The 12062-nt window shown below is 31.4% G+C and overlaps 1 protein-coding gene across 1 annotated transcript; it reads right to left on the bottom strand.

The window, feature by feature from the left end:
- Positions 1-5746: 5746 nt before the first annotated feature.
- On the bottom strand, positions 5747-10894 carry LOC125809378 (GDSL esterase/lipase 5-like). The gene is made up of 5 exons (XM_049489031.1): positions 10633-10894; positions 9312-9433; positions 6901-7134; positions 6268-6529; positions 5747-5988 (listed from the first exon to the last, which is right to left on the bottom strand). The coding sequence occupies exons 1-5, from the start codon at positions 10892-10894 to the stop codon at positions 5747-5749; spliced, it is 1122 nt and encodes a 373-aa protein (XP_049344988.1).
- Between the last annotated feature and the right edge of the window lie 1168 nt (positions 10895-12062).

Below are 12062 nucleotides of genomic sequence, written 5' to 3'. Positions count from 1 at the left end.
TTTGAAAGCAATGTTGAAGTAATTTTGTTTAAGAGTAATGTAACAAGAACAAACACCAAAAGTCTATTGTTGTAATAATATTTTAACTGTTCATTACTCAACTTTGTTGCAAATTTAGTATTAAATTCATATTTCTTCATTTTGTCACAAGAAGTCACCTTTTTGTTAGTACTACAGTAATGTTAATCAAGTTGGAGGAATTTAATTTTCTTTTTGATTTTGAGATTATTATTTAAGTCCACTAGTATTACTATATATGCCAAATAAAAAATTTAGGACTCAAACATTATATATAACTAGATAACTTAATCGCGCTTCTCGTGGTAATCCATGACCTCATTAAGATTATGAATGATCATTTTCTAATAGTTGAATATTAGAAGTTTGGTATTTTCAAATATATTAAGAACTTGAAAGATTGTAAAATTCTTATTAATGTAACACCCCAAAAATTTCTAAGTTATGACCCGAACCATTCTTCATTTGTGAATAAGATTGTACCGGATGATTCTTAAATTGCCCATATGTGTAAAAATCAATTTTTTAGCGCAAGAATCACTACCAAAAAATCGCCTTTTAGCCACGGTTTATTAGCCACGGTCGCAAAACTGTGGCAAAATTAGCTAAAAAATAAAAAAATCTCTACATAGTACGAACTGTGGCTAAACATCTGTGGCTAAAATAGCCGGGTAAAATTTCATTCCCTTTCTTTATTTTTTCATTTGCCTCCTTTTCTATTATTTCCCTCTACTCACTCTCTTTTCTCTCACTTCACCCAAAACCAACCCCCAAAATCTAAATCGATTTCTGCCCAAAATTCGACTCTCTTCTTCAAAATCGATTTCTGTCAAAAGCCGCTTCAAATAGTTGTGTAATGTGGTAAGTTTTCTTCGTTCAAGTAACAAATCTTTGGAATCTAGTGTATTTAAACTCAAATTGAATGTAGGGTTTTGGATAAAATTTTTGTTTATTGAAGTTATGAGCTTTTGAAATCTGCAATTTGATGTGTTTTTATTGGGTTTTCATGTTGTAAAGAATAGAAATTTTAGTGGTAGGTTATACATCCTACTTTATTTATGTTGGAAAAATCATGCTCACACCTCTGGAAAGATTGATGGATATATTTTCCCCACGAATTTTGTAGATAAGATTATACATTGGAGGAATTATTATCATAAATCGATAACCTATAAACTTATATATAAATCTTGAGAGGTGTGAAATTTTGCAAGATTAGATCTCCTTTTGTTTTGTTCTGTGCATTTCTAACCATGTTCTAGTTATCGTTTGTTTCTGTATAAGGAACATGAATTTAAGTTCAACATTTGAAAAATTAAAGAGCAGTGCCTATTTGGGATCAAATACGTTACTACTTGTTTTAAGTTTTATTGGGTTTTCTAGTTGTAAGAGCATAATCATTGTTAGAAAGCCTACGAGGACGACAAGCTGACAACAATAGCACAATTTCCCTAAATTTTGATCAACTAGATGACCAAATTGTGAATGAGAATATCACAACTCCTACTCTCGGTAATGGAAATTTAATTTCTTCTTCAAGTTTTGTTGGAGCCAGCTCACAGGTGAAAAATGAGTCGTTACTTGTCCACATTAGAGGTTAGAAGTAATTTCATATTAGAGTTGATTGTTGCTTTGTATTCTTTATTATTAGTTTGTTGTTATCATTACTTTTCATTTCTGTTAATGGCTTGTTAAAATGATAGATACTTCAACCGGAGAAGTTACTACTCAAAAGATGCAATCAAATCGAGTTTGAAACTTTGAAAAAAATTAAAAAATCATGGTGGAACTAAATGGTGATGGAAAAGGAAGTGACAATGGTTCAAATTTGCTTGTGAGATTTCTTGGCAAACTTTCTCAAATGTTTGTATTTTGTCACATATTAGTTGAGTGATGGGATAGGATGCCACATGAAAAAACAAAACGACAATGGCAACTTATTGAGGTAACTAGCTAACTTTATTGCCATTCAAATAATGTTATCTTTTTCAATAGGTACTGATTTATGAATACAAACATATATGAAGGAGAATTTTGAGTTTGATTATGAGATTGGATTTAAATGGGTGATGCAATCTTTACGCGAGAGGTGGAGGGCCCTTAAATATAAGTTACGATGTAATAACTTCTACCCCAACAAAAGTAAAGAAGAGCTACTTGCTAAGCCTCCCGAAAATGTGGATTCTATTGATTGGATTGCCTTTGTGCATCACTGTAATAAGGATAAGATGAAGGTAATTGTTGTTCATAATTTGATTCTTTCTTTCTCTTATTTTTTGGGTAAATAATTTTTATTAATAACCAAAATGGACTTTACAACTCAAGGTAAAAATAAAAAACAGAAGAACTAGGTTCGATATTCATTCGAAATCTCTAGGCTTGCATATGTAGACTCTTAGAAAAAAAAACAATTTCAACACAGTTTACGTTGGGTATACATTCAGTTCTCTTAGTTTTCTAGCCGACTAAGGTCTCAAATTGGCTCTCAAATAAACTTTTTGAAGGATCATTTTGATCAGGACTTCATCTATTCTTCTTGGCTTCGGAATATCCTCAGTTAAACATCTGCCACAAGTGTTAAATTATCCTTGTAAGTGTCATTCTGTAAATAGCATCCCATGAAACATTTTCTTTGCATTAGTTTTCAACCCATCGTAATTCACCCTGCTACTCCATTGGACTCTTGCTACATAACAACTTTACTTCAGAAAAGTATGGAAAGGAAGAAATATGAAACTTTCTAACTCCTAAGTTCTGTACATACACAATATAACTCATTTTGTACATTTAAATATGCCTTCAACTATAAATACAATAAGAATTAGAAGTTATAACTTATATGCTAAATTTGTAGAGACAAAAAGGGCTGAAAATTACTAGTTACTTATAAGAAACTTATGTGATGTCAATGAATGCTTCAAATATGTTGGTAAGTTCTTGTTTCAGCTTTGCAATGTCTGTTTTTGCTCTCTCCCTTCAACATCATTAGAGCTTAAACTCTTTTCTCGCTCCGATATCTTCCTTTTAAATTTTATATTGCATCCTTTGTGTGGAAGTAGATACTCCTTTTAAGATGCCAACAATTATGAAATAGGATATAGTTGTATGATTGTTGAGTAATCTAAATGAACATGTTATAAAGACCATTGTGAGTCTGAAAATTTAAGATTGATTTTTGTTTGCTTTCATTAAGTAATATTGTTGGTGTTGGCTGTGATAAAACGATTTATATAGCTTTAAGAACTTGTGTCCTACATCTTGTGAAATTGTGCCCTTCTATTACATGTAATTAAATTTATGTTTGATAATTACAGAAATAAAGTGCACAAAATGTAAAAAATAGAAAGAAACTTAAAGTCTCGCATGCCGGTGGTAGCAAAAGCAATGCAAGGAGAGGTCGTCAAATGGTATGTTTCTTAACCTTGAATTCTATTTGGAAATCATTTTATTGTATCAAGTGAAATGTGTTTCATGTTTATTTTTTATTTATATATACTTGATTAATGACAGGAGTAAAAATTGAAAAGACTTGTGTGTCGGAGTGAGGTTATTTTGTCAATTTTACTGAAGAAGGATGGTAATTATGTGAATGAGATTTTAGCTGTAAGATTTATATACCTGTCCATTTTCAAATTTCAATTATGGTGTTGATTTATTCTTGTCTTTTTTCTTTGGTCTATAGCCTATCATAAGACTCAACTAGCTACCAAAGAATAAAAATAAAAAATAACTAATGTAGCAGCTGCCTTTGTGCTACAAATGTGTCTGCCTAGGATGCTCTTCATCTTTCCTCGTCAAATAACTTTGAAATTGTGATAATTTGTATTGGGTTCTCTCATTACACATTAGAAAGTGGTTTTTGTTTAAGTTTTAGTCAAAATAGTTGATGTCTTGTAGTAATACTTTTGTTAATATTTTTTTTGTACAAATTATGTTAACTTTTGTTAGTAGTAGTGCTTTGGGGTGTGTTCTATTTGCCTATAGTATTGTGAAAATATCTTTTCTTGTAGGATAAGATATCGGAGCAACTACCTAAAGATCAGGAACTTGCTGCCAGTTCAGGTGTTCCTATGAAGATACTAGCTCATTCTAATGATGCCGTTGGAAAAGTGTATGGAGTTGAGCATTCTGATCGAGTGCATGGTTTAGGTGGTAATGTTTGCCCTTCAAATGCTTTTGGAATGCCTCGCATTCAATTAGTCATGTGAATCTTGGTAGCTCTAGTAGTATGTCTCATCAACGTGTTAGAGACCTAGAGAAACATGTAGAAACCTTGAAAGAAAAGGTATATAAAGAGACAAAAAAACAGCTTGAGGCGACCAAATAAACGCTCGAGGAAACTAAGAATCGACTTGTGCAAAATGAGGATCAGTTGGCAACTCTTCATAAGCTTTTACAAGCTAAGTTTGGTAGTGAGTTGCCTACTTTCAACTAATCTTCTTAGCCTTTAGTATATGTTAAGACAAACTATATATATGGTGTTTCATTTAACTTTTAGTATTTCCATTACTCTAGTATTTGTGGTATTTTGTATGAATATTCAAGGTTTGAAGCTCTTATCTTTTGTGACTATATGTAGAACAATGTTGGAACTTTGATCATTATTATAATAGCTAGTTTTGTGTGTATACTGGTTCAGTAAATCTTTTGGAAATCATTTTATTGTATCAAGTGATAATTATGTGATCACTGTGCATGCCTATCTATTAGTGTATTGATATTGGGATATATAGCAGGGAAATTATTGTTTTTTTAAAAAAAAAACTCACTTTTGCCACGGTTGAACCGTAGCTAGTTCATATTTTGTATTAAAGTTATGAGCAAATTACCAACGCCTAAATTAGCCACGGTTAATATATGGATAAGTCATGATTTGTTGTAGGCAAATTTACCCATGGGTAGACCGTGGCTAAACACAATCTAAACCGTGGCTAGAAGAAAGTTACCACGGACGCTAAAACCGTGGCAAAATTCATGGCGACGCCCCTGTTGGGCACGCAGCTGACCGTGGCTAAGTGGCCGTGGCCAATATGTGATAGCCACGGTTTGGCTACCATTTAGCCACGGTTTCACGCGTGGCTAAAAGGCGAATTTTTTGTAGTGAATGAATTTGGATATGAATTAAAGTCACTAGAATTCCCTAGCAAAAAGTTGAGTTGAAAGTTTCCATACCAATTAAGTTTTGATGTAAGATTCTATTTGAGTCAACTTCAAACGATTATTTTTCTTAGAATTTAAAGAGTTACATGACCCATAACCTATCAAATTAAAGGTATTTGAATCTTCTTTCCAACGCCACCAATTTTGCAACAATTCAAGTTTCTAGTAAAAAGTTATAATCATTTTAGTAACCTACATGTGTTGCCCAACATCTCTAATGACCGAAATAAATTTCTACGAGATCCAAATCATCATGCAACACGAAAATACACCATTGAAGGCACTTGAAGCTCAGAGAAATTTAGGAGAGAAGAATCAAGAAAACAATAGAATTATACTCATAAGATTCATGAATAAAAGTTACTTTTAAAATTTATTTTCATTGCAATTAATTTGAAGCAAACAATTACATCAAGAGATGTCCATATTCTAAAAAGCAAATGCAGTATTATTTTAGTTTGTGAGTTGAAGTAGAAATGTATGCGTACAAGTTGGAGGAGGAAGCTATAGAGAGATAGTCTTATTCCCAAAAAAAATAATAATAGTGCACACCAATTTTATGGTGGATTTAGCCTGAAAATTCGAAAAAAGATTTTAGGCCATGAGGTTTAGTGACATGCGGATCGCCATGCCATAACAGTTTAGCAGACTGTTGGTAGGTGGATTGTGAGGGATGCGAAGCATCGAAAAATACATAATCTTTGGGATTTTTGCAAAGTTGGTACTCTTTAACTTGCCTCTTTCCTCCACAACTGTTAATTCCTCGAAAGGGTCCTGTACCACAACATGCCTTCTTTGATACTTCAAACCCTACACAACACATGAAAATCCATGGATAGAGTCATTACATCAAAAATGATTTTTAGCGGCAATTAATCAACATCAATAGCTTAATTGCCACTACCTATGTATTTTTAGCGGTAATTAGCACCCTTTGTATATGTCCCTAAAGCCTCTAGCAACACTGGATCTAATGACACTTAACTAATGCTGATAAAGACGTTAGCACTCTTCTATTTATTGCCGCTAAAAGTTGTTTTTGTTGTAGTGAGTATCAAACACTTCAAGCCAAGTAAAAATAAAACTTACCAAATTTCAAAGGATGGTTGATTCTTTGATCAATTACTTCATATAGATCAAACAATGTATACTTAAATCCTGCTAATTCATCTTGTAATTTCTTCATCGTTTTCGGAAGAGCCAAACTATGCATTTTCAGTATCTCATTTAGTTCATTTATGCATTCACCACTCTTGTTTTGTTGAAAGGTAAAAGCCCTAGCACCTGGAAAACAACCTAAGGGAATCAAAGTAAATATGGCAAATTTTCTTCCTCCTTTTTTGTAAATTTCCTGTTACAATACATAATATTAGTCACAATAATTAATTATATAGAAGGGAAATATATCCGAACTTTGACCGAAATTGTTGTAACAATACCGAACTTTAGAAAAATTTTTTTACCCCTGCACTATTTAATAGTGTATTTTAAAGGTATATATGTGCCCACGTGGACACGTTACTATTTATAATAATGCAATATTTATGATGTCCACGTGGACACATATATACCTTTAAAATACACTATTGTATAGTGCAGGGTAAAAGGTCCTCCATAAAGTTTGGTATCGTAACAACAATTTCGGCCAAAGTTGAAGTATTTTTCGGACCCTTTTCCCTTTTTAGAAAGATATTTACATTCAAATGCTATTTATATATATACCTTCAAAACGGATGTGAAATTTGATAATACCATTTCTACAAATTGTTGTTTAGGATATGGAAAGTGAATTAAATCAGGGCTACTTCGAAAAGCTTCACCATAGTCAACTGTTCCAGTACTAAACATGTAAACAGCATTTGAGATGAGTTTTTTGGACTGCTTGTCTCCCACTTTATTATTTAACAATTTTGTCACCTTCTTGAAATATTTCAATTGTGTTTTAAGGTTTATTACCTGCAAACTTAAGAATAATGTTTTTAGTGTGCCTGCTACATGAATATTCACAAATATTTATTTTTTGTTATATAAGTACTAATTAGTTTCACATAGCTTCATAATATTGGACTATTACAAACTTAAATGATGTTACATGGATATTGACATATGAGGCTCCTCTTCATTATTCAATCTCTTAATTTCCCTAACTCCTGGATGGAAGTCACATGTATTTCATAATTAAAAATTACAGGTTAAGATTTGTTCTAATTGTTCCCACTAAGCATTAGATGACTATTTTTCTAGGATTCAGTCCTAGCAAATGCGATGCAGTGAAAAACATTGCGGACTATATATGTGGTCGTAAGATATCCAAACAGTTAGCCAACTTTACTTTATATCTAACAAGGTTAAGGCGTGATCTAGAAAACGAAAATAGCGAGATCTGAAGTCCCATCAAATAAAAAGTTTAAAGATGAAGACTCGGTTCGACACGAAATCATGTTTGATGTGAATGTAAGGAAGAACTGAGGAAAATAATTTCGTAAATGTACAAAAAGAAAATATTTGTTCAAAATAAGAAGAGTTGGTAATAAATAGAAAAAGTGAACTTTATTGTTCTGCTAAAACTTTTTATTTAGGAGTCATAACTAAGCTTTCTTTATTGTTTGTTATATGTGAAAGTTGCTCTATTTTATAATATAAATTTGGCCCAAAATAAAAAAGTAATGAAAATGGTCATTGCACCGAAATAAGATGCAATGACCATTAAATATTTTGATTAAATATTTTTCTTTGACTAAAAATAATAATATTCTAAAGAAATTTAGTTGATTTTGGACTAAAAATTACACAGTAAAATAAGTGGTCATTGTTATTGTATGAAAAAATAAACAGTTCAAAACTAATTTTATTTGGCTAAAATAATAGAGTTAGGCCATTTTTTTCCTCTTCAAATTGGCCCTTGATCTAATCTAAAGAACAAAACGAACATAGCATATCCAATCCAACAGTATATATAGTCCTACATATCTAAAACATAGGCCATTTTGGAACATGAAAACATGTATTATCCTCTATAGACTATATATGTGTTTTATTTTATTTGTAAGGTGTAGATTTATACATAGAGTATACTCAAGATAGTTTGTAAAACGACAAAAAATGTTAGCTTCTTTCCAGCAAAGCCGTTTTTTGTGAGTCACTAATATATACAACTAATAACTTCATCATAATATATGTAAATTAAGGTGATGGAAGGTGGCACGAAGCTTCCTATTTCCTTGTTACATTATTGTCTCTTTATAAAAAACTAGAATACTACTTTTACATGTAATGTCCATTTCCTCATGCATAATATCACCAAATTAAAAAGATCATTTTACTATGTTACCAAATACCAAAGAATCAATGTCATTCTCAAGCAGAAAGAGTAGTGTGAATGTGAGGGTTCCGCCAGTTAGAGGAAGAATCAAGAGACGAATATTTGCTACTGTTTTTCATGAATTCAAGCGATGTTCGAGTAAACACATATATAGGTGGTTGCATTAAGAGAACGAGGCAAGATTTTTATCCTGAAAATTCATCTTCTACTATATATACAACGTAATTTTTATGTAAATTAAAGATGGCTTGACCCCCGGCCCTCTAGCTCCAACCCTAGCTAGTTGTATACAGGGAATTGAAATTTATCAACTTTGAGTTTGTTTTGTTTTCTTTCTTTTTCAACTAGTATTTGGAGCCTCTAAAATTATACCGTGGGAGTTATCTTAAAATGCATTTTTAGTTTTACCTTAATTTGGCTAAGGTGAACATATATGATTAAAGGCAGTTAATGCTGTATACTGTAACATCTTAAATGCTGAAATTATATGTTTTGGCTATAAATATAATAAAAATTTGTCGTGATTTATTTTTTAAACAAGTGTTTGAATCGACCCTTTTTTATTTGTAAAAATTGACTTACTTGTCATTAAAGTTGTATTTTCCACCTAAATTTAGATCATGGCCCATTACTTATAAAAACATAAAAAGTCTTTGAAACGACCAACGAATTTTGGATAGTTTTAACTTATAACGCTTACCTAAATTGGCTAAACACAAACACCAAATGCAAGCAGGAGTAATAATTAGTAGATCTAAGAAAAAAACACAAAAACATTTTGTCCATGTGTTAGAAAAATTATACGACTTACATGACCACGGTTGGTTTCTACGAGAGAACCAGATAAGCTTGAAGCAAAATTGACTCCATCAATAAATCCTTCCTTGTCAATTTGGAAATAAGATGGAATGAGTGGCAAATTAGCGTATTCCGCTACAAACAATAACACAACAGACCATAAGTTACATCTCCACAACTTCAATAATCAACTATATATATATATATGAGAAAAATGATAAATATACTTCCGAATTATCGTAAATCGTATCCAAATACCCTCTGTCATACTTTTGGGACATTGCTGCCCTGCCGTCCAAAAACTAGAGTATATATATACTCTTTATACTAATAGACATACACGTGCCATAATTTTATCCACCGACCCGACATTTTAATTGGATCGACGGATAAGATTGTGCCACGTGTCCCTATTTAGTCTTCCGTTAAAGTGAAGGGCATATATGCTCTAGTTTTTGAACGGCAGGGGCATCAATGTCTCAAAAAGTATGACGGAGGGTATCTGTCTACGATTTACGATAGTCTGGGGTATATTTGTCCCTTTTCCATATGGAAACAAGACAAATATATCCCGAACTATCGTAAATCGTATGCAGATACCCTCCATCATACTTTTGGGACATTGATGCCCCATTTTCGGCTAGCTAAATCAACATGTACGATTGTGCCGACAAAATCAAGTTATGTCGTATTTTTACAAATTAGATTAGATTAATACAATTTCATATTAATTGAATTTGAATTTTATAAGAATTTATACACTTGCCCTTATTTGACCGGCTCCAATAAGTCATCTCCGGGCCACTTTTTAATATTACTACATCATTTATCACCTTTCTAGGCAAATGTCTCTTTTTAAGGACATAATATAATTCATATTTTTAAAAGTAGGGTAATTATAGCTCTAAGAAAATTATCCAATCGGTGAATGTTATATTTAGGTCTAATGTTTGTTTATATATATCAATCTTACTTATAAAATATTAGACTGTTGTCTAGCATTTATAATAACATGTAAAATTTTAGAGCATAAACTAACATTTTTTCATAAAATTTTCAGTTTGTTGAAATGAATCTTTAAACCATAATTTGCAAAAGAAATATATTCTAAAAGATAGTCATTTAATAAATAGATGTCGAAAGAAAGAGACAAGTTGTGAAAATTTCTGATATTTAATTATTGTGTGGGTTTTTAAAGTGACATGGTTACTGTAAAAGAAAAAAGATTGACTCGGAAAGAAATGACTTCTAATTATGTACAAAGAGTGTTAATAACTTCTAATAATATATACTAGTAGTATTGTTTAGTTGGTGAAATTGATGAACTTACTTACCTATAAAATCAGATATGAGACGCCCATTAGAAGGTCTACCAGTTGGATATTTGAAGAATGATTCACCATAAGGCCACCAATTTGATTGATAGTCACTAGTAGTGTTGATATAATTATTATTCCCAGGATCCAGTATCGAATCACCGAACACAAAGAGGGATGCCGTATCAGCTAGTTTTCTATTGCACTCAACACACCCTAATAATATTAGTGCAACCAAAATGCAAATGAAGCCATGAAACAAGTTCGAGTTGATAGCCATTTGAGGAGTACCTATTGACTTTCTATAGCTACATATATATACACTACATGTCAACAATCTGCTACCCTCATGTTTCATGAGTTTTATATTTCCCATCATGGATGGCTGCTTAACAAAATATATAAGAATGACTTATCAATCTTTTTAGTCTGATAATACTTTAATTTTAGCTTTTCATTGATATGTTTTAAATGCCACAAGATTGAAAGACATTTTCATATATTTGATATAACTTTAATTTTGAATCAACCACAAAATTGAAAAGTGTTCTTTATTTTCTTAAACTCCATATCAACTGTCAATTTAAACTAGGTCATTCTTTTTTAAAATGGAGGGAGTAGTTACTTTTTATGGCCCTTCTTTCAAGGTCAAACACAACTAGTTCTCAATTTTAAATCAAATCTCATACCAGATGACTTAGATATCCTGAGGCATAGGCAATTATATTTAAGTGAATAAATAAAGAAAATCTATGTATATCATATTATTACATGGTTAGCTTCATTCAATGGACTACTGCCTCTTGCTTTAAATTAATCTAATTAATTAACACTTCATTGCCTCCCATTGGAGCTAGTCTTTAGAAATATTTAATAGTACATACACCACGTCAAGATAACAATACACTTATAGTTATGAAATACAAATAAAGCAACTGAGTTGGAATCACGAATACAAATAATTAATACATGTAGACATGATGTACAAACTGTTATATATGCTACAATTGCTATGAAACATAATTAAGTTGTTTGTCTAACTCGCCTAGTGTGATGCATCAATCACATGTCCTACATATATTCGTAGTCTTGTGTCACTATACCAAAAATATTTTTAACGATAGTTAATTAACTGTAACAACTTAATTATTGCTAAATATGTATTTTTAGAAGCTATTAACACTCTTTGTAAATGTTCTTAAAGTGTATAGTGACATTGTATTCAATGACAATTAATTAATATTGGTAAAGATTTTAACACTCTTTATTAATGCACATATTTATTTATACTAAAATATATATTTTTATTGCATAGTGTGGTACATCAACCTTACGTGTTATTGGATACTATCACATATTTATTGATACTAAAATATATATTTTTATTGCATAGTGTGGTGCATCAACCTTACGTGTTATTGGATACTATCTATATTCACTATCAGATC

Source organism: Solanum verrucosum, unplaced genomic scaffold, assembly GCF_900185275.1.
Source record: "Solanum verrucosum unplaced genomic scaffold, falcon-dt-bn FXZP01000062.1, whole genome shotgun sequence".
NCBI classification, from domain to species: domain Eukaryota; kingdom Viridiplantae; phylum Streptophyta; class Magnoliopsida; order Solanales; family Solanaceae; genus Solanum; species Solanum verrucosum.
This window is presented reverse-complemented; position numbering and strand designations above follow the sequence as displayed.

Bases quoted from the DNA above. Each gene is read 5' to 3' on its own strand.
- LOC125809378 (XM_049489031.1), bottom strand. From the start codon at position 10,894: ATGGCTATCAACTCGAACTTGTTTCATGGCTTCATTTGCATTTTGGTT. The intron at 9,434-10,632 runs GTAAGTAAGTTC...TATTGTTTGTAG, and splicing joins TCTCATATCTGATTTTATAG to CGGAATACGCTAATTTGCCA. The intron at 6,530-6,900 runs GTATATATATAA...GTATTGTAACAG, and splicing joins ATTTCACATCCGTTTTGAAG to GAAATTTACAAAAAAGGAGG.